Raw genomic sequence first — 23,437 nt, forward strand, 5'->3', positions numbered from 1 at the left:
TGTTTTTGCTGGAAATGCTGGTTACTTGATGTTCCTTGTCAATCCCAGTATGGCCTGCATTTTCTCTTGTTGGAAATCGTTGCTGGTGATGCAAGCTAGTATATCCAGGATGGAGAGACAACAAGGTCCCGCTGTGTAGCACAGGAAACTGGGTTCAATATCCTGTAATAAACCACAAATGGAGAAGAATGTGAGAGAATGTGCACAGATGTATAACAATTGCTCGATAAGTGGGGAGGGTGGGAATAATTATGAGACCATATTCCTGGTTTTTGTCTTTTAACTGATATGTGTCTTCATTTTCCCTTTAGGGCTGAGAAGACTGAAGTTCTGAGTGAAGACCTTCTTCAGGTAAGGTTGTCACTGGCCCATAACTCGTAGATGTCAAAGACATCTTCCCTTTTGCAGCCGAGCCCTTCCCGGTGTTGTTCGGACTCTCCACTGCTCCTCTCCCAGTCCATTGAGATGCAGCTTTTTCTCTTTACAATAGCACCCTGCATGGTGCACAGCAGCCTCAGTGGGACTTTTCAGGGGACATGGGAAGGCATTTCACCACACGGTTAGCAAAGTGTCTCCGAGTCTGTGATCCCCTCCTTTTCTCTCCCGCGTTGGATGCTGTCTCTGCAGAAACAGGGGTCAGTCTTGTCCTTGGATTATCCAGACCAATGACCCCACTTCTGACCTTGCCTCACCCATGGGTCCCGCCCCCTGCTCTGTCTGCAGGTAGAGAAGCGGCTGGAGCTGGTGAAGCAGGTCTCCCACAGCACACACAAGAAGCTCACGGCATGTCTGCAGGGCCAGCAAGGGGCCGAGGCTGACAAGCGCTCCGTAAGTGCCCTCCTGGCCCCAGGGGAGGTGGAATTTGCCTGCTGACCGCCCGGCCAGTGTTTGAGACTCATAGCCCTGCCTGAACCACCTCCGCCCTCACTAAGATGTGGTCCCCATCCTTGTTCTCCCCAGACTGGGGCAGCCCCCGAGGAGAGCAGGATGGGCTTAGATTCCACTGCTACGGAGGCTGCCACCTTTCCCTTGCCCCTGCTGCTCATCTACAGATTCCATTTGCCTCCATAGTACCTTAAGATCACATGGGAAAAAAAATTACACTGTGGTTTTGGGAGTTACAAGGGACCTATAAAGGCTCTTATGAAGACCATTTTTGCTGCAGTAATGCAGTAAAGATAACTTGATGCATAACAGTGCTCCAGGGTCTCTGTCCAGAACCTATACTAGTGCTGAAGGCATTGCATCATGCAGCTCCACTGGACAGTCCTTGGGGTGGATGATCCTGAAGGCTCACTTCCCTCTTGACCCCCACCTCCCTCAGATTCAGCAGAGATGAACAGATATTCTTCCTTTTTTCAAAAGAAAATCTTACTAATATTAGTTTATTTTCTGTTTGTCTACTGTGCTCAGTTGCTCTTTGAGACCTCATGGACTGTCACCCCCCAGGCTCCTCTGTCCTTGGGGTTTCCCAGGCAAGAATACTGGGTTGCCATTTCCTACTCCAGGGGATCTTCCCAACCCAGGAGTCTAACCTGCATCTCCTGCATTGGCAGACAGATTCTTTACCACTGAGCCACCTGGGAAGCTCCCCGAAAAGATATTCTTAAGTGTTCTCTTGGCTTTGTTCCAGGGGAGGGGCAGTCTAGGGGGTTTCTTTCCCCCTTGAGTTGATGATCAGTGTGTCTGGTGTCTGTCTGATTTTCTCTGACCAGGAGTTCTTCTTAACGTCTCTTCCTGGTGGTCTCCCTGAGCCCCACAACTCTGTTGGCCTCGCCTCTCTGGGCTGTTCTAACGTGTCCTCCCAGCTCACACTGCAAGACCAGACCGCTCTGCTTGCTCCATCGATCATTCCATTTTCTCCTCCCAACCCTGGTTTCTTCTTTCTTAACTTTCCCAGCAGGAACCACTGATGTGTGGTACAAAGAAAATGTTTACCGCTTTGCAGAGTGTCTGTGGAAGTAGCTCAGTGTGTACTGGGGATTTCGGCAAGGGGAGCCTGACAATCATCCCCCTTGTCAACCACCAGTGTGTTCTCTGTGTCCACAAGTCTGTTTTTATTTCCTATGGGCTCATTTGTGTCCTCTTTTAGATTCCACATTTAAGTGATAGCATATGGTATTTGTCTTCCCCTGTCTGACTTCACTTAAGTGATAAACTCTAGGTCCATCCATGGTGCTGCAAATGTTGTTATTTTCCTCTTTATGGCTGATTGGTATTCCTTCGTATATATGAACCACATCCTGATCCATCATCTATTGATGGACTTTTAGATTGCTTCCACGTCCTGGCTACTGCGGCTAGCCAGGCCAGCAACATCTTACTGTCTGATTCTCAGCTCAGATGCCACCTTCTCGGTGCAGCTTCTCTCACCATCTGATGTGTTTGCTCCTTCCCCCAGTCACACCCCCCGATTCCACACTCTTCCTAGCACGTGTTGTTCTCTGAAATCGCTGTGCTCCTTCATCTTCTCCCATGTCCGTTCCCAGTCCTGGTATATGAGCTCCGTGGGAGCAGGGATTTCATCTTCCATCACGGCTGCATCCTTAATGCCTCTAATGGGGCCTGCCACGTGAAGGCAGCGCTGAAAATAGATGTGTCACGGCCGGATGGCCCGTGAGTATTTTAGGCACAGGAGTTGCCCGACGCATCGAGCCAATTTGAATCTTTCCTATTCTTTTCTTTTAAAATCTTTATTTAATTTGTTACAGTATTGCTTCTGTTTTATGTTTTGGTGTTTTGGCTCCAAGGCGTGTGGGATCTTAGTTCCCTGATCAAGGATCAAACCTACACGCCCTGCAATGGAAGGCGGATTCTTAACCACTGGACCACCAGGGAGGTCCCAAATCTCTGCTGTTCTTTACAGAACCAATTTAGGTTGATGGTTCTGAGTTTAAGTGCTGGGATATGACTCTCTGAGCTTGAAGCCCAGCTCTGCTGTTTCCAAATTTTGCCTGACAGAGAGCAAGTCAGTTACCTCTATAAGCCTTGGTTTCTTCACTTGGAAGATGGTAGTAAAAGTGAATCCCTACCTAGTAGGGTTGCTTGAGAATTCTGTGAGATCATTCACGTAAATGCTTAGCACGGTGCTTGACTTAAGTACATAGTAAAGAAACAGAAGCTGCTGTTATTATGGCCCCGTCGTTGGTCCAGAATCACCACTGAGAACTGCTGAGCCCCAGGGAACAAGTGTGCCTGGATTAGAGGATAGTAGACAGCAGTTCTCAGAGATGGGGCTGTGTGTGAGCGTGTGTGTGTATGTTTGGGAAGCAGAGTGGATATTAGAATGAGACTTTTTGTCTCTGAGTCATCCTACAAATGGTGCTGCTTCTGCCCAAGATAATTTTGGAGAGAACAGTCATCTCAGACAAGTCAGATCGACTGCTTGCAAACCCTGGAACATTCTGTGTCCCCTTCTTTAACTCTTAAGCATCTTTCAGCACTCCAGAATCAGGAGGAGGTGTATTCTAATAGCTTCCCTTTGACCTGGAAAGCCACTGGTCAGGGTGAAGCTTGCTAGGATCTCTTTACCTGGGCACTACTGGTCCCTCGTGGCTCAGGGACCAGGTGGTAAAGATCCCACCTACAATGCAGGAGACAGGAAAGAGGCAGCTTCGATCCCTGGATGGGGAAGCTCCCCTGGAGAAAGGATTGACAGCCCACTCCAGTATCCTTGCCTGGAGAATTCCATGGACAGAGGAGCCTGGTGGGCTACCATCCATGGAGTCACGAAGAGCTGGACACAGCTGAGCGACTAACACAGTAGTCCCTGGAATACTAGTGGTTCTTTCAGCCTGGATATTTGTCCGCCAGAGAATGGTGGCTTTTCTAGACATGTGGGCAGTTGGATCCTTCAAGGTCTCAATATCCTTCTAAGTGAAGTGAGGGTGAGCCGAGGATGGGTAAGAGAGCAAGTAATATCTCAGGAACAGGTTGGCATTAGGGTAAAATTAATCAGCACGGTGCCCTGTGTCTACCAAGCCCTCAGCTTTTCCTTTTGTCTTAGAGAATTTCTTTAGGAATAAGGAAATAATTTGGAATCTGTTGTGGGTTGTAGTCCATTAACTTCTTCTATTCACCTGCCTTTGATTATAGATTATCACTCTCATTTTTGACATGAAGGTATAACCCATTTCTTCCTTCCTTTTTTTCTTTCGGTAGCTTCCTTTTAATTTCTTGATTCTTTTCTTCTCTTAGTTTCTGGACTCTGACAACATCTACACAAGCAAAAACTCACTAATTGAGGTTTTACCCCTTCAACACCGATGCCCTTGAAATCCACGCACCCACAAGGCCCTCAGTGTCTCCTCCACAGCAAATCCTTTCTTACGAGCATCACTCAGTCCACAGGCATGGACCCTGTCTTGTGACCATTACACCATTGGTACAGGACTTGTTTAAATGTTGTCATCATCATTCACTGATCTGTGTAGCCATTAAAAAAAAACAACCAGGATGAGGCAGTTCTCTCTACGTATTGATAGGAAATGACATGAACGATATCTCTATGTGAAAAGGAAAACGAAGTGTAGGGTTGGGTATATCGTGTGCTGACAGTGTGAAGGGGAAGATGTGTCTGTTAAACATGGACACACACTCACATACATAATTGGACCTTCTAGAATACTTATGGAAGGAGACACAGGAAACTGGCCACTGCCGTGATTCTGGGGGTAGGAACCAAGTGGCTGGGGGTTAAGGATGGTCTGCTTTTCTTTCGTTTTTAACCATTTTGGATGTTTCTCTAAAACGTGCGGTAAGTAACTTCTTTTGAACAGTGAGGGTGGGAGCAGATTCTCTCTGAAGGTACCATTCCTGTGCCTTTAATTACATCTCTGGGAACCTGGACCTACTAGCTTCATAGGACAGCTAGAAAGTGGTGTTTCAGTTTGGATGTATGATTTCTTGGTTGCCTGGTCTCATTTTTACCCGGAAGAATGTCTCATTTCATGTGAAATGGTGGGGTAGCAGGATTATTCCTCGAGTGAAAGGCGTCTAACCGGGAAGTGGTACCTAGGTAGGTAGGCACCCCATTCACGGAAGGTAGACGTCCTCTCTGAGGGCAGGGAGGGGACTGTGACTTGGACCCATCCAGGGTGTCCTGGGTTTTCCTGGGCCGGAGAGCAATAATCTCTCAGGTGTCCTGGTCTCTCCTCCTTCTGGAGCCCCAGGAACTCCATCCCATTCTTGGGGTTGATCTGTCTCCTGTGATTTTCCCCTGGAGATACCTGGAGCCTGCCGCTCTCCTGGGGATGTTCAAACCGGATTCCTAAAAATCCACCCTCATCTTGGGTCCTCTCTCACGTCATCCAGTTCCGTGTTTCAGGATTGAGTTATTTTAAACAGATCATTTTGTTCTTAAACAAGCCCCCAGTGGTCCCCAAGTCCTAGAATCCAGCTCCAGGGCCTACCTCTGGCTAATGAGGACCTGCGCAGTCTAGCCTCCACCTCCTCCCTGACTGCTCCCCATTCACTCACTGAGCTCCAGTCGTGCTGGTCTCCCAGGGATGGATGCTGAGCTGGCCTGGTATCCTACCCCCAGACCTTTGCACCTGCCATTCCTCTGCCTGGAATGTTCTGTCCCAGGCCATCTGGAGGCTTGGCTGACTCTCTCTCCCTTCAGGGTGCTTCCTAAAGGTACCCTCTCTGCAGGGAGGGTCTTTTCTCATCACCACTCTGCCTATTGTCCTGCTTTCTGTTGCCCACACAGCACTCCCAACTCCCGAAACAGTCTCCTTCATAACGTCTGTGTTTCGTATTTGTCTCCGTGCCCTGGGATATAAGCTCCCTGAAAGCAGCGTCTGGTCTCAGTCATCACAGCTGTGGTACCCGGGTGGGGAGGCAGTGAGTGACAGCTGAGGGCCTCTGGGTCCTGAGGCAAAGGCTGTGGGATGGGAGGGGTCTGTGTGGGGGTGTAGACCGGAGGACCTAAGGAGATCCTTTGTTCTCACTTTGTTATTCTCAGCGTGTGCTGGGTGGTTTAGGCTTAGGAGGAGCAGGGCTTGTCCACACTTAGTAAGGAGGGAAGATGTATCATTCTGTGATCATAGATTGTTCTGCCTTTGGCCTCCCTCCTCCTCTCTCTTCCTCACTTCCCACATAGCATAAAACTTGCCGTTTTAACTATTTTAAGGAGTACAATTCAGTGCCATTTAGTGCAGGGACAGTATTGTGCAGCTACTACCGTAATCTACTTCCAGAGCATTTCCGTCTCCCTGAAAGGAAACCCCATACTCATCAATTAATCCCCCTCCCCCGCAGCTCTTCAGTTCAGTTCAGTCGCTCAGTCGTGTCCGACTCTTTGCAGCCCCATGGACTGCAGCATGCCAGGCCTACCTGTCCATCACCAACTCCCGGAGTTTACTCAAACTCATGTATGTTGAGTCGGTGATGCCATCCAACCATCTCATCCTCCATTGTCCCCTTCTCCTCCTGCCTTCAATCTCTTCCAGCATCAGGATCTTTTCAAATGAGTCAGTTCTTCACATTAAGTGGCCAAAGTATTGGAGTTTCCCCCTCATCTCTTAACCACAAATCTAGCTCCCGTCCCCATGGATTTGTTTACTCTGGAGATCTTATATAAGTAGAATCATACACCATGTGCCCATTTTGTCTGGCGATGCCTTCAGGGTTCATCTGCACTGTAGCCTGTGTCAGGACTTCTTCTCTTTTTACGGCTGTGTATTAGTTCCTTTGCGTGGATGGACTGCGCTGTGTTTCTTTACTCACCCGTTGATGGACATTGGTGCTGTTTCTACCTTTTGGCTATTGTGCATTGGGCCGCTCTTCACGTCATGCATGTTTTTATTCAGCCATCTGTTTCAGAGTATTTTGGGTACATACCCAAGAGTGGAATTGCCGGGCCATATGGTAATTTTGTTTAACTTATTGAAATACTGCCAAACTTTCCCCCAGTGCTGGACTGTCTTACATCTCTTCTGGCAAAGCATGAAGGTTCCAATTTCTCCACATGCTCACCAATATTTATTTTATGTATCCAAAAATATATATTATTAGTATTATGATAGCCATCCTAGTGGGGGTGAGGTGGTATCTCATTGCAGATTTCGTTTGGTCTCCTTAATGACTGATGATGTTGAGCATCTTTTCATGTGCTTATTGGCCATTTTATATCTTCTTTGGAGTCTGTTTTATATTGATGATTACTTTGTTTGCATTGTAATTCTAGGTGAACGTTTTCTCTCTTTCTTGACCATAAGCTGCCTTGTTTATACATTAGGGCTAATGTACTTCTTAAGAAAGAGTTTGATTTCTAACTAAAGCATGGCTCAAGTCTTTAGCATAATTTTGAAATCTTCTCTTTTTTTCCCTGTTGCTATCCTACTAGATTTTAAAATGCAGCACGTAAACCTTAGCCTTATTTTCTGAATTAGCAAATTTTGTTTTAATTTTCTGAATTTTGACATCTCTGAGTCTAACTCACCTTTGTATCCTCTAAATTTTTAGATTTTATACATATTTTAAAGTCCATTTGTTTCTTAGCTAACAGAGTATCTAGGCAAGTATTTGACTTCTCACTATTTTCATATAAGTGGGTGACTGTTGAAGCCATTTTCATTACCACATTCTTTTTTCCTTTTCAGAAAAAATTGCCTTTGACAACACTGGCTCAGTGTCTGATGGAAGGGTCAGCTATCCTGGGAGATGACACACTTCTTGGGTAAGGAGATACCACGCGTGGGTTCATGCCAAATCTGGGAAAGTCCTCGTCCTTAACGAGGGGACGAGCACATCTCAGCAAGGCGCTGAGGACACTGAAGCCTGGCTGGGGGCTGGATGGGGAAGAAGGAACGGTGGCCAGTGAGAAATTGAGCCCCCCGGCCCTGGAGTCATAGTGTCTGGGCAGGAGGCAGCTCCCAAGGGGAGAAACAAATATAAAACTGTAGGGACTTCCCTGGCGGTCCAGTGGTTAGGATTCCGTGCTTCCACTGCACGGGGCGTAGGTTTGATCCCCAGCTGGGGAACCAAGACCCCACATGCCATGAGGTGTGGTCAAAATAAAAAAATGGTTGAAGGGCACTCAAAATCCCTCAGGTCCCAGCAGAAGCAAATATGAAATCTGTCTGTGTCAGATGTCAGAACTTATAGGATTCCCAGAAGAACAACCCTTGCTGATTTTGAGCTCACAATAAAAACAAACTAAAAATAGAAGCATCATGAGAGAGGGTCAGCAGGCACAGCTGATGGGAGAATCGGACCCTAAGAGCTAAAAATACTAGGATGGCATGAAAGGAAATGGACAGTAATTACATTTAAAGTGAAATTTTAAAATTTAATAAACACAAAAAAATTCTTGACAAAAAAAAATCAATACAAGGGGAAAAAAGAAGAGGCAGAACCAAAGAAAACCAAATAGAACTTAAAAAAAATTCAAATTATATTTCAGTTCAGTTCAGTCACTCAATCGTGTCCAACTCTTGGCGACTCCATGAATTGCAGCACGCCAGGCCTCCCTGTCCATCACCGACTCCCGGAGTTCACTCAAACTCATGTCCATCGAGTTGGTGATGCCATCCAGCCAACTCATCCTCTGTTGTCCCCTTCTCTTCCTGCCCCCAACCCCTCCCAGCATCAGAGTCTTTTCCAAAGAGTCAACTCGATATACTTTAAAAACTTACTTGAGAGAAACTGGACGTTGCACACAGATATGGAAACTGGTGACCTTGAAAGCATATCTGGAGTCTCCACAAGAATGACCAGAATAAAGAACAGTTCCTTTGGGTTTTCCTGTAAGAGCTTATAGAAAATCCTGAATGAGAGTCTTGGCTGACCCAATAGAAGCACTAAGGATACAGGCAACATTAAGTGGAGAAACTCAAGTGGCAGGTTATAAATATAGAGCATTAACGTGTAGTAGTTGCTCCTGAAGAAGAAAATAGAAGGATAAGTTTATGGTTGAATTTTCCTTTTCTAGATTTGAAGAAAAGCATGAGTCTTCAGATTTAAGGAGCACAAAAAGTCCTGACAGAGAGCCACAAAAAGAAATCCATCACTGGACACGCCACTGTAAAACAACTACACACCATTGACACAAAAGAGAGATTTAAAGTCGAGCAGAGAAAGCTTGTTGTTGTTCAGTCACCAAGTATGTATACAAGGGCACTTAGACTGCTAACTGACTGTTTATGAGCCAAAATAAATGCCAGGAAATAAGGGAGGAATATCTTCAAGTAGTGAGTGAAAAGTGTGAGAAATCTAGATTCAGTGACGTACTAAACTGTCATTCAAGAATAAGGGGGCGGGACTTCCCTGGTGGTCCAGTGGTTAAGAATCCTCCTTGTAATGCAGGGAACAGTGAGTTCCACCCCTGGCTGGGGAACTGAGATCCCACATGGCATGGGCGAGCAAAGCCCGCGTGTTGCAGCTACTGAGCCAGTGTGCGCCACAGCTAAGACCTGACAGCCAAATAAGCAAATATTTTTTAAAAAATCTTAAGGAATAAGAGGAAAATAGGATATCTTCAGGCACAGATTTAGAGGAATTACTATTTGCATGTTCTCACTGAAAAACTAGTTAAGGTTGTGTGAGGTAGATTATGTCCAGAAGAAAAGAATGAAATGCAAATAGCAAGAAAGCATTAAAAAAAAAAAAAGTATGCTGGGAAAGATTGAGGGCAGGAGGAGAAGGGGGCGACAGAGGATAAGATGATTGGATGGCATCACCAACTCGATGGACATGGGTTTGAGCAAATTCCTGGAGGTAGTGAAGGACGGGGAAGCCTGGAGTGTTCTAGTCCGTGGGGTTGCAGAGTCAGACGTGGCTTAGTGACTGAACAACAGCAACAACAGCGTGAAAGTGCTGGAGAGGATGAAGAAGTCCTTTTCCCTCTTCCCACCCTAGGCTCTTTCACAGGCCCTGCAAATAAAATGGACAGAGGACAGATAAATAAGAGAAAAAGCATATAAGATTGTCATACACATGGGAGAACTCAGTGATGAGTAACTCAAAGGGGTGACTTGAACTTGGGCCTATGTAGCATTTTTAATAAAAGAGCAGTGATTTTTAGAGATGGGACAAGACAAAGAAAAAGAAATGTTAGTCTCTAGGGCAGCAAATTGTGGGAAGGTAAATATATGGGGAACTAGTAGAAGATAAGAGTAAAGTTTGTAATGTGGAGCCCACTGGGGCCGTCTCTGAGCTGCTAAGGGTCTGGAATTATCTCTGGTGATTATCATCTGGTAGAGATGGGAGGGGGACCCCTTTACAGATTCATATCCTGCTTTTAGGGCTTCCCTCATAGCTCAGTTGGTAAAGAATCTGCCTGCAGTGCAGGAGACCCCGGTTTGATTCCTGGGTCAGGAAGATCCGCTGGAGAAGGGATAGGCTACCCACTATAGTATTCTTGGACTTCCCTTGTGGCTCAGCTGGTAAAGAATCGGTCTGCAATGGAGGAGACCTGGGTTTGATCGCTGGGTTGGGAAGATCCTCTGGAGAAGGGAAAGGCTACCCACTCCAGTATTCTGGCCTGGAGAATTCCATGGACTATACAGTCCATGGGGTCACAAAGAGTTGGACTCAACTGAGTGACTTTCACTTTCACTTTAGGCAAACAGGGAAAGAGGAGAGAGCTTCTTCTTTTTTTTTTTTTTTCTTTTAAATATTTATTTGGCCTCACCAGGTCTTGGTTGCAGCACACAGGATCTTAGTTCCCCAACTAGGGATCGAACCCCAGCCCCCTGCATTGGAAGGTGAAGTCTCAACCACTGGACCACCCCAGGGAAGCCCCTCTATATTTCTCTTAATTCCCCACAGACCCCCTTTTAGCCAAGACGCATAGTAGGTACTCAGCATCCTTTAGGAAATGGACAGTTTCAGGAACGAAACTGCATGGAGCAAGTTTTTCTCAAGAGTGTTTACCTGGCTGGCAGGTGACAGCATTAGGACATGGGTCGCATCTTTCTCTGCAGAGCACTCAGGACGGTTTTCCTCCCCTTCTGTTGCAGGAAGATGCTGAAACTCTGCGGCGAGACAGAGGACAAGCTGGCTCAGGAGCTGATTCATTTCGAACTGCAAGTTGAGAGGGATGTGATCGAGCCGCTGTTCTTGCTGGCCGAGGTCAGAAGTGGGCACGAGGCTGGACCCATGTGATTGGGGTGGGCAGAGTGGTGGTCTCTGGGGTCCTTTGGCTCCAGCCTCAGGGTTGTTTCTGCCCCTCACCCAGTCTGTGACACAGTGTCTCACCTGGGATCATTACTACCCAACTGCAGGGGGTTCCCCAGCCTGGGAGCCCTTTGAGCTGAATGCTGCCCCCTTCTCCCACCCATGCCATCCTTGAGGGTGAAACTGCAAGGCTGGTGGCATCACTTCATCCCCCGCAGGGTCTCCGCCCCATCCTCCTCCCTGCCCTCCATCCATCTCCAGCCTTGAGTGAAATGACAGTGGAATCTCAAATAGGACACAAATGAACCTATCTGTGAAACAGAAACAGACTCCCAGACACAGAGAGCAGACTGGTGGTTGCCCAGGGGGAGGGGATATGGGAGGGGTGGCTTGGGAGTTTGGGATTAGCACACAAGCTAGTATATATAGGATGGATAAACAACAAGGTCCTTCTCTATAGTGCGAGAACTAAATCCGATCTCCTGTGATAAACCGTAATAGACAAGAATAGTTTTAAAAGTGTATATATATATATATATGTATATATGTATGTATGTATGTGTGAATCACCTTGCTGTAGAGCAGTAATTAACACAACATTGTAAATCAACTGTACTTCAATTAAAAAATTTTTAAAAAAGAACAGCAGCCCCTGTTCATAAGCCCCTATTCTTGGACATGAGGGCTCATGTCCTAGAGACTCTGTGCAACCCCCTTGCTGTCTCTGTTTAGACAGGGCCCTTCTCTGTCTACTTTAAAGGACACTAAAGCAAACTGTCTTTTTAAGAAGAAGCCTTATTTTTTGTTTTATTATTAATTTTTTTTTTTACTTTATTTTACTTTACAATACTGTATTGGTTTTGCCATACATCAACATGAATCTGCCATGGGTGTACATGTGTTCCCAATCCTGAACCCCCCTCCCACCTCCCTCCCCATACCATCTCTCTGCGTCATCCCAGTGCACCAGCCCCAAGCATCCTGTATCCTTCATCGAACCTAGACTGGCGATTGGTTTCTTATATTATACATGTTTCAATGCCATTTGAAGCCTTAATGTGTAGGTGACAATTTTGCCAGCTTCAACCAAGCGAAATTTTATCAAGTAAGAGATAAAATAGTTGGGGGATGTTCTTTGCTGTGAACCCTGGCCCTCTTCGCATCCCCCTTAATTGGGCCTACAAACCTCCCCAGTGCTGGAGATGTTTCCGGCCTACACTGCTTGGCGACCACTAACCACCTGTGCCTGCTGAGCTCTTGAAGTGTGTGTAGTGCAGCCAGGTGGCTCTAGTGGTGAAGAACCCCGCCTGCCGATGCAGGAGACACAGGAGGCTCAGGTTCGCTCCCTGGGACGGTGGGAGGATAAATCAGGAGCCTGGGATAGACGTACGCACTCTACTATGTATAAAATAGACAACCAACAAAGACCTACTGTCTAGCACAAAGAACTAAATATCTTATAATAACCTATAGTGGGACAAACCTATTATACAGCAAAGTGATTCAGCTTTATACATATATATCTATTTTTTTCAAGTTCATCTATAATGGAGACAAACTTGAAAAAAAAATATATGTAATTGAATCACTTTGCTGTACACCTGAAACATTGGAAATTCAACTATATTTCAAACTTTAAATTTTAAAAAAAATCTGTCATTGGACTTCAAATCAACTGTGTTTTCTTTCTTTCTTTGTTTCCTGTACCCACAGGTAGAAATCCCAAATATCCAAAAACAGAGGAAACACTTAGCCAAGCTGGTGCTGGACATGGACTCTTCACGAACGAGGTATGATGGGTTTTCTTTGCTTCCATTTCTGCTTCTTTGAAGAGCAGTGGTCCTAGTTGGAAGGCAGTGGCGTGTGTGTGTGTGTGTGTGTGTGTAGTGTGTGTGTGTAGTGTGTGTGTGTTCATCCACTGAGTGTTTCTTACTTCTGCTGTGAGCTGGGCGCTGGAGTACAGGGGCCTTGCTGTTAGACAGGCTGTGGCCTGATTTGGGAGTTGGACGCTGGACAAGAGAACACACACACACAGGCCATTTCAGCAGCCACAAGTCCTTTCAGGAAGACACCACAGTGTAAGTTTGGAAGTGGCTCTGGAGAAGCAGGCTGTGGCATAAATAGTGAAACAGAGACTTTTTTTTTTGAGAAGATGACACTTGATCTGATAAGAAGGAAGCAGCTATGCAGAGATACTTTGCAAAGCTGTCCATGACACTGGGAACAGCAAAGGCCCCGTGGGTGGAAAGAAGGGTGACGTATTCAGGAAACAGAATGAAGGCGGGCATGGTGGGGGTGGAAGGGAAAAAGGGAGGGTGGTAGGAGCAGAGATCACAGAGGAGGTTGGGTGATGTGTAGTGTCTGTGATAAGAGGAGATTTTCTGGGAATTCCACAGTTGTCCAATGGTTAGGACTTGGTGCTTTCAGTGCCAGGACTCCATCCCTAGATGGGAAACTAAGCTCCTGCAAGCCACATGGCTCAGCCAAAAAAAGAAAAGAGAATTTCTGAATCTGGGGACTTGGTCACCTTTTCCTGCTTCCGATGGTGCAGATTTCTCTTCTGTAGTCCCACACTGGGGAGTCACATAAGAAATTAGAAGACACTTGCTCCTTGGAAGAAAAGCTGTGACAAACCTATACAGCATATTAAAAAGCAGAGACATGACTTTGCTGACAAAGATCCGTCTCGTCAAAGCTGTGGTTTTTCCAGTAGTCATGTATGGATGTGAGAGTTGGACTGTGAAGAAAGCTGAGCACCGAAAAATTGATGCTTTTGAACTGTGGTGTTGGAGAAGACTCTTGAGAGTCCCCTGGACTGCAAGGAGATAAAACCAGTCAGTCCTAAAGGAAGTCAACTCTGAACGTTGAATGGAAGGACTGATGCTGAAGCTCCATTACTTTGGCCACCTGATGTGAAGAGCTAATTGGAAAAGACCCTGATGCTGGGAACAATTGAAAGCAGAAGGAGAAGAGGGCAACAGAGGATGAGATGGTTGGATGGCATCACCACCTCAATGGACATGAACTTGGGCAACCTCCAGGAGATAGTGAGGGACAGGGAAGCCTGGCATGCTGTGGTCCACGGGGTCACAAAGAGTCGGACATGACTGAGCAACTGAACACCACCATGAGATGATTACAGACATGCTGTTGGCTGCACTGTCAGGATGATAGACACTATGCTCCTGGGTTTACAGAGTGATTTCCTCCTCTGAGGACCTGGGTTTTAGCTCTGAGGTCTTTTCTCTGCTTCTGTAAGGAAAACCGGAATTTTCAGCTTCTGCTCAGAGCTGGATGTTAGCATCAAAGCTTGTCCTTGCCTTGTCCACTTCCATTTCTTCATTCAGCTTCCCTAAAGGAGAATTTCTTCTTGGTAACAGACGTGGTCCATCTAATTCTGTCTTATGTTTTTAATGGTGACACCAGAGGTGGCTTGTAGAGTTTGAAACCATAGAGAAGTGTCATCAGGGACTTCTCTTCCAGTATTTAATGAGTGTTTTTATGTCTCCAGCTTATGGTCTCTTGGATATTGGGATTGGTAAGGCAATATCTCAAAATTCTCCAAGCCAGGCTTCAGCAATACATGAACCATGAACTTCCAGATGTTCAAGCTGGTTTTACAAAAGGCAGAGGAACCAGAGATCAAATTGCCAACATCCATTGGATCATGGAAAAAGCAAGAGTTCCAGAAAAACATCTATTTCTGCTTTATTGACTATGCCAAAGCCTTTGACTGTGTGGATCACAATAAACTGGAAAATTCTGAAAGAGATGGGAATACCAGACCATCTGACCTGTCTCTTGAGAAACCTGTATGCAGGTCAGGAAGCAACAGTTAGAACTGGACATGGAAAAACAGACTGGTTCCAAATAGGAAAAGGAGTATGTCAAGGCTGTATATTGTCACCCTGCTTATTTAACTTATATGCAGAGTACGTCATGAGAAATGCTGGACTGGAAGAAGTACAAACTGGACTCAAGATTGCTGAGAGAAATATCAATAACCTCAGATATGCAGATGACACCACCCTTATGGCAGAAAGTGAAGAGGAACTAAAAAGCCTCCTGATGAAAGTGAAAGAGGAGAGTGAAAAAGTTGGCTTAAAGCTCAACATTCAGAAAACGAAGATCATGGCATCACTCATGGTCCCATCACTTCATGGGAAATAGATAGGGAAACAGTGGAAACAGTGTCGGACTTTATTTTTCTGGGCTCCAAAATCACTGCAGATGGTGACTGCAGCCATGAAATTAAAAGACGCTTACTCCTTGGAAGGAAAATTATGACTAACCTAGATAGCATATTTGAAAGCAGAGACATTACTTTGTCAACAAAGGTCTGTCTAGTCAAGGCTATGGTTTTTCAAGTGGTCATGTATGGATGCAAGAGTTGGACTGTGAAGAAAGCTGAGCGCCGAAGAATTGATGCGTTTGAACTGTGGTGTTGGAGAAGACTCTTGAGAGTCCCTTGGACTGCAAGGAGATCCAACCAGTCCATCCTAAAGGAGATCAGTCCTGAGTGTTCATTGGAAGGACTGATGTTGAAGCTGAAACTCTAGTACTTTGGTCACCTCATGCGAAGAGTTGACTCATTGGAAAAGACCCTAATGCTGGGAGGGATTGGGGGCAGGAGGAGAAGGGGACGACAGAGGATGAGATGGCTGGATGACATCACTGACTCGATGGACATGGGTTTGGGTAGACTCTGGGAGTTGGTGATGGACAGGGAGGCCTGAGGTGCTGCAATTCATGGGGTCGCAAAGAGTTGGACACGACTGAGCAACTGAACTGAACTGAACTGCACTGAAGGCAGTATCTACCACCCCATGCAAATTTCTGTGCTTTTCACCTTGAACTTAGACCTTTGACAGCCTTTCAGAAGCCAGCTTCCCTCAACTTCTTGCCTTTTACTGTAACCCTTCACCCTGAGTCAGCATGAGGACTCTGCCAAGATAGAGCAAAGAGTGAGCCCTGGTTCTGTGCTATGGAAATGCAGACATCACTAGCTGCTCTTGGGGAGCAGGTGGGTTCTCACTGCCCCCACCTCTGCCCCACCCCACTTGCGCATTTGGTCAGTCTGTACTCATTAGGATCTGTTCCTCGCAGCTTCCTCCTCCTGGGCCCTCAGAGAATGGAGGATGCCAGTGGTAGAGGAGCAGAGAAGATGGGGCAGATGAAACGACACATGGCCCCCTAATGCAGCTTTCCCCTTTCCTTTCAGAACTTCTTCTGGACTCCCTGTCACCTTGAAGTCATCTTGACTTTGCCTTTTATACCCTTCTCCTGGTCTCTGCAATGTCTTGCCCTTATTTCCAGCCTTCTTCTTTCCATGAGCCTTTCCTGAAGGCTCTTTTGTTTCTCTAAATGTTTATTTACCTGGCTGCATCAGGTCTTAGCTGCAGCCTGCAGGGTCTTTCCTTGCCTTGGGTCTTCGTTGCAGCACTCTGACATGTCTCTAGTTGCGGTGTGCGGGCCAAGTTGCCCTGTGTCAGGTGGGATCTAAGCTCCCCGGCCACTGACCACCAGAGAAGTCCCTCCTTAAACCTTACATTCTATCTTCATCATCCCCAAATCATCAGTTCAGTTCGGTCGCTCAGTCATGTCCGACTCTTTGTGACCCCGTGGACTGCAGCACAACAGGCCTCCCTGTCCATCACCAACTCCCAGAGTTTACTCAGACTTTTGTCCATTGTGTCGATGATGCCATCCAACCATCTCATCCTCTGTCATCCCCTTCTCCTCCTGCCTTCGATCTTTCCCAGCATCAGGGTCTTTTCCAAGGAGTCTGTTCTTTGCATCATGTGGCCAAAATATTGCAGTTTAGCATCAGTCCTTCCAATGAATATTCAAGACTGATTTCCTTTAGGATTGACAGATTGGATCTCCTTGCAGTCCAAGGGACTCTGAAAAGTCTTCTCCAACACCACAATTCAAAAGCAGCAATTCTTAGGCGCTCAGCTTTCTTTAAATCATAGTGATAGCATCTTTCCCAGAGAATAGTGGGTCACCTCAGCTCTCCTAGTGGGAAGAAATGAACTTTCTCCTCTTCCAGCTTCAAAGCTCAAACTCTTCTTGGGCAAGAGTCCTTATTTCTCCCCTTAACAGAGCAGGACGCGTGTCGAGTTTGTTTATAGAGCCTTTGGCTGAGAATATCATCATTCCTTGAAATGTATGGTTTTAAAAAATATTTCAAGTTTATTGGAGTGCAGATGTTTCCAGTGTTGTGTTAGTTTCAGGTGCACAGCAGAGTGATTCGGTTATGCATATACATATATTCATTCTGTTTCAGATTCTTTTCTCATGTAGATTATCACACAGTAGTGAGTGGAGTTCCCTTCAGGTCCTTGTTGGTCATCTGTCTTTTATATAGTAGTGTGTGTCTGTTCATCCTGAGCTCCTGATTTATGACCTGCCCCACGTTTCCCCTTTGGTAACCATAAGTTTGTTTTTAATATCTGTTAAGTCTGTTTCTGTCTTGTACGTAAGTTCACTTGCATCTTTCTTTAAAATTCCATCGATTTAGTTGCTCAGTTGTGTCCGACTCTTTGCGACCCCATGGACTGCAGCATGCCCAGCCTCCCTGTTTTTTAAGATTAGATTCCACATATGAGTGATACCACATGATATTTGCCTCTGTCTGACTTACTTCACTTGGAATGATAGTCTCTAGGTTCATCCATGTTGCTGCAAATGGTGTTATTTCATTGCATTTTATGGCTGAGTCACATTCCATGTATATATATACCGTATCTTCTCTGTCCGTTCCTCTGTCGATTGACATTTATGTTGCTTCCATGTCCTGGCTTTTGTGAAATAGTGCTGCTGTGAACAGTAGGGTGCATGTCTCCTTTCGGGTTATGGTTTTCTCTGGACATGTGCTTAGGAGTGGCAGTGCTGGATCATATGGTTGTTTTAAATTTTTTAAGAAGCCTCCATGCTGTTCCCCTTGGTGGCTGTACCAACTTACATTCCCACCCATAGTGTAGAAGGGTTCCATTCTCTTCATACCCTCTCCAGCATCTATTGTTCATCGAGATTCATGATTAGTGGCGCTTCTCCTAACAAACTGCTACCTATACCAAAGGTTTCCTAGTTTTCCTTGATATTATGCTATTCAGTTTCCACAAAGGGACCATTTGGTGGGTATTTATAATGTCAGAATAGATAACTTATCCATTACAAGTTCCCTATTAAAATTCCCTATAAAGGGAGGGGAAAGGTGTATGCTTTTAAAGTACCACGACAGAATTGTGGGGAAAATGATGTCTTCATTTTAATATACATATATTAAATGTAATTTGGGGTTTGAAAAAAGACCTAATCCAGATCTATAATACCCTAAAAATCAGTTTCATATTTATGGCCATAGTATTTTTTACGCTTATTTATTGGTTACTTTCTTTTTTTCAGGCAGAATGAGTCAGATGGTGGTTGTAGGTCTGTCCCATAATCTATTATGGAAGTACATTCATTATCTGAGATCCAAATTCCATCCATGACATTCCATATTTTATTTGGCTGTGGCTATGGCAGAAAGTGAAGAGGAACTAAAAAGCCTCTTGATGAGAGTGAAAGAGGAGAGTGAAAAAGTTGGCTTAAAGCTCAACATTCAGAAAACTAAGATCATGGCATCTGGTCCCATCACTTCATGGCAAATAGATGGGGAAACAGTGGCTGACTTTATTTTTGGGGGCTCCAAAATCACTGCAGATGGTGATTGCAGCCAATAAATTAAAAGACACTTACTCCTTGGAAGGAAAGTTATGACCAACCTAGATTTGGGAAGAATTGATGCTTTTGAACTGTGGTGTTGGAGAAGACTTTTGAGAGTCCCTTGGACTATAAGGAGATCCAACCAGTCCATTCTAAAGGAGATCAGTCCTGGGTGTTCATTGGAAGGACTGATGTTGAAGCTGAAACTCCAATACTTTGGCCACCTCATGAGAAGAGTTGACTCATTGGAAAAGACCCTGATGCTGGGAGGGATTGGGGGCAGGAGGAGAAGGGAACGACAGAGAATGAGATGGCTGGATGGCATCACTGACTCGATGGACATGAGTTTGAGTGAACTCCGGGTGTTGGTGATGGACAGGGAGGCCTGGCGTGCTGTGATTCATGGGGTCACGAAGAGTTGGACACGACTGAGCAACTGAAAACTGGAGATATTAATTAAATAGATCATTTCTGTTGGACTTCCCTGGTGGTACAGTGGATAAGAATCCCCCTGCCAGTGCAGGGGGCATGGGCTTGATCCTTGGACCCGGAAGATCCCACTTGCCACAGAGCAACCAAGCCCTTGGGCAGCTTCTGAGCCCATGTGCTCCACCTCCGCCTGTGCTCCGCAGCAAGAGAAGCCACCACCGAGGAGAAGCCTGTCGACAGCGAAGAGAATCCCTCACTTGCCGCAACTAGAGAGGGCCCACGTGCAGCAATGAAGACCGAGCACAGCCAGAACTTTAATTAGTTAATTAGTTTTAAAAACAAAAATAATAAATACATCATTTCTGTAGGGCAAGCCATTATAAGAAAGAATTGCCCAGGCATTTTTACTAATCCTTACCTGTTAGCTTAGATTTTTTTTTTCTTTTTTTTTTTTTTTACATTTTGGAATAGAATATTAGAAAAATATTTCTAATTTTTCCTGAATTCTTATTATGAGTAAGGACTCTTTCTCAGGACACATGTGACCATCGCTGTAGCTTCAAGCCAGCTTGATGTCCCAAAGCCTTTCAAAGTCATTCTCCTATGGGTGCACTTTTTTAAGTGACAGAAGATTCTTCATTTTGCTACTTTTTGGTAATAGCAAAGAGAACTGATTTCCTCTTTTTTGGTATTGTGATACAGCTCCACTTTCTTAATTTTTTTCTTGCACATAACACAATAAGAAAGAATTGTGCAGAGAAAACACTTAGTCTATTATTGATTTTCAAAATAAGGGTAAGGCTGTACTTTTTGCCTCCACATTGGGTGAATGGTCCAGGAGCCAGATGGAGCCGGCAAGGCTCTCTGGTTTGTCCCGTCCACCCCAGGCCCACATGGTATTTAGAAGACACTGTTTAATCTGAGGCCACATTTCATCTGATGAGGTCACTTGACAGTTCCCAGCTTGTCCATCCAGTTCCCCAAGGCCCAGGCTCCTGCTTGGGCCCCATCAGCACCCCCACCCCCAGTGACTCCCTCCCAGCTTCCCAAGATGGTAGCCAGGCATCAGCTGCCTTTTCCACCCTGATGACTCGATTATTTTCCTTAGAGCTGAGAACCAGCTTCTATCTCGTGTCCCTGTTTCAAGGGGGAAATAAAGGATTCAGTGGGTGAGTTTTTAAGATAATGACACATTTGACTTATTTTTCCCACTCGCTGGGCCCCATAGACTGTTGAGTTTACTGCCTGAGTAAGAGAGGTCCCACTGCTATTCCCTGCTGTAGCTACTAGCATCTTAGTGTAATCAGAACCTTCTGTCAGGGCCTGCTTTTGGTAATTCTTTGATAATAACTTGCAACCAGAAATAGCTTTTTAAATTTATTTTTTAATTGGAGGAGCAACCAGAAATGTTTGTGCTTCCCCTTGAAAGTTTCCCAAGGGGCCTCCTTAGAAGGCCCGTATTCTCTGCTCGGAGATAAATGTTTAAGAAAATGTACATGAGGTATCAAAATGTTGATCCAAGGCTGCTTAGTGCTTCCTAGTGGAGAGTTTGACTTTTACATTTGTCTTCATCTTACCCAATTATCCTCTCACTTAACATCCATGGTTGACTTCGGCCAAGTAGATGAAGGTTTCCCAACTCAATGCCCGCAGGGTGGGCAGGGAGCTAAAAGGAATGGCCTGGACCGTGCTTCAGGGAAAGCAGCAGTGATGTCATTCGGCCTTAGGGTTCGGGAGACAGTAGGGAAGTTGTCGCAAATTGGAGAACACTTGCCCTGTCTGAAGGGGCCACTGTCCTCAGCCTCTCTGAGTCCTGCTGTGTGGACACTGGGGGCCCCCTTTCTCCTGGTCTGGTACCAGGTACCTTTTCCTGATCTCTTCTTGGCAGTGAGGCTGTGTCATTCCCTGGGTGATACCCGTAACCAGCTCTTTCCCTGCCTCCCACAGCGTCCCCAGCGTTTTCTCTACCTGTCTCACAAGCGTGCGTGCGTGCATGCTCAGTCGTGTCCAACTCTTTGTGACCCCATGAACTACAGCCTGCCAGGCTCCTCTGTCCATGGGGTTTCCCAGGGAGGAATACTGGAGTGGGTTGCCATTTCCTTCTCAAGTGATCTTCCCAACCTAGGGATTGAACCCATGTCTCCTGCATTGGCAGGCGGATTCTTTACCACTGAGTCACTTGGGAAGCCCTGTCAGGGTTGATAAGGCATCAGATTCCACATGCTACATGGAAAATGTTCTTTGCCAAAAGTTACCATTGCGTCCGATTCACCGTGCATTTTCCCTTTCTGATCCCAGAGTGTTTGCTTTCACTGCCATTCTAACTTGTGACTAAAAAAAAAAAAAAGAAAGCTCAGTCATGTCAGACTCTGCGACCCCATGGACTGTAACCTACCAGGCTCCTCCGACCATGGGATTTTCTGGGCAAGAATCTGGAGTGGATTGCCATTTCCTTTTCCAGGAGATCTTCCCCACCCAGGGATCAAACCCAGGTCTCCCGCATTGTGGACAGACAGTTTACCGTCTGAGCCACCAGGGAAGTCACTAACAGACACTGAAATTACGAAGGTACACAGGGAAAAAGCTTGGAGCCTCGTGCATCAGTGGCAAAGGGATGGGAGCCCTAAAGAGCTAAGGGTGTGTGTTTTTGACTACTTTGTATGTCCACAAACTCCAATTTGTAAGGCTCATCAACTTAGATGTAGAATGTCTGAAAATGCTAAAAGAGAAAAACGCCCACACTGTACCAAAATTCAACTCATATTTCTGCCTAATCCGACTAGAATCTAAGTTCCTCGAAGGCAGGGACCAAGTTCTATTCACACCTCTCCTCTCTTTCTCCTGTTTTCTCATCAGGTGGCAGCAGACATCCAAGTCTTCGGGTTTGTCCAGCAGCTCACAGCCTGCGGGTGCGAAAGCCGATGCCCTCAGGGAGGAGATGGAGGAGGCTGCCAACAGAGTGGAGATTTGCAGGGTATCCCCTTTCTGTGCTCCTCTCCACTGAGAAAAATGGGAGGCCCTCGTGGAGCATCCTTTTGTTTGCTGGAGGTCTATGAAAACCCTAATAGCCTCTAGTTGAGTCTGTGTCCCCAAGCTTGTCAGCTGGCATGTCTAAAGAGCCCAGGATGAACCCTAAGAGCTGGGGCTTTCAGTATTCATCATATTTAAAAAAAGATTCCTGGCCCGATAATTTCAACATTCTTGACACCTCTGATTCTGGTTCTGATGCTTGTTCAGTTTCTTCAAACTATGGTTTTGCCTTTTAGTATGCCTTGCAATTTTTGTCAAAAGGTGGACATGAAGGATTGGGTAAAGGGAGCTGTGTGTGCAGGCGTTTGGTGATGTAGGGGTCAGGCATGGGAGCGGGGGAAGCCCCTGTCGCCCTGGGACTGGGTGTGAGTCTCGTGGGTACGCCTGTGACCCTGCACCGTGAACTTCAGGGCTTCTCTGTTGCTGTCTTTCGTTCTGTTTCCAGCTTCTCAGTTTTTGTGTTTGGTAGGACAGGATGGCTAGAGGATACTCGAGCTGATTAATTCTCTTTCTCAATGTGAGGCAGGCTAGAGTCTGCTAAAAGCAAATGTTTAGCGGGGCTCTGATATAACCCCAGCAGGCTGTTGTTGCTCAGTTGCTAAGTCATGTCTGACTCTTCGCAACCCCATAGACTGCAGCACACCAGGCTCCTCTGTCCTTCACTGTCTCCTGGAGTTTGCTCAGATTCATGTCAATTGAGTTGATGATGCCGTCTCCAACCATCTCATCCTGTGCCGACCCCTTCCTCTGTTGGCTTCAATCTTTCCCAGCATCAGGGCCTTTTCTAGTGAGTTAGCTCTTCACATCAGGTGGCCAAAGTATTGGAGCTTCAGCAGCAGTCCTTCCAATGACTGTTCACAGTTGATTTCCTTTGAGGTTGACTGGTTTGATCTCCTTGCCGTCCAAGGGACTCTCAAGAGTCTTCTGCAGCACCACAATTCGAAGGCATCCCAGCAGGTTCTACTGGGATAAAATAATTTATCCTTGAAGTTTCCTGGCGGTCCAGTGGTTAGGACTTGACACTTTCACTGTTGTGGGCCCTTGTTCAATCCCTGGTTGGTGGACTAAGGTCCTACAAGCAGCGTGGCACAGCCAGGAATAAAAGAAAAATTCTCCTAAGGTTAGGTCTTGTTAAGAGTAGAAT

The 23,437-nt window shown here is 45.9% G+C and overlaps 1 protein-coding gene across 1 annotated transcript in view; it reads left to right on the forward strand.

Annotated features, from left to right (window-relative positions):
* The first annotated feature begins 731 nt into the window (after positions 1–731).
* The window catches only part of ARHGAP44 (Rho GTPase activating protein 44), a 49,963-nt gene continuing 27,257 nt past the window's right edge, over positions 732–23,437 (forward strand). Inside the window, exons 1-5 of the mRNA XM_052657135.1 lie at positions 732–828; positions 7,605–7,681; positions 10,965–11,076; positions 12,835–12,911; positions 22,120–22,237. Coding sequence (XP_052513095.1) covers positions 7,641–7,681; positions 10,965–11,076; positions 12,835–12,911; positions 22,120–22,237 — 348 coding nt within the window. The 5' untranslated portion in view covers positions 732–828; positions 7,605–7,640. The remainder of the gene's footprint in view (positions 829–7,604; positions 7,682–10,964; positions 11,077–12,834; positions 12,912–22,119; positions 22,238–23,437) is intronic.

This window comes from Budorcas taxicolor, chromosome 19 (assembly GCF_023091745.1).
Source record: "Budorcas taxicolor isolate Tak-1 chromosome 19, Takin1.1, whole genome shotgun sequence".
NCBI classification, from domain to species: domain Eukaryota; kingdom Metazoa; phylum Chordata; class Mammalia; order Artiodactyla; family Bovidae; genus Budorcas; species Budorcas taxicolor.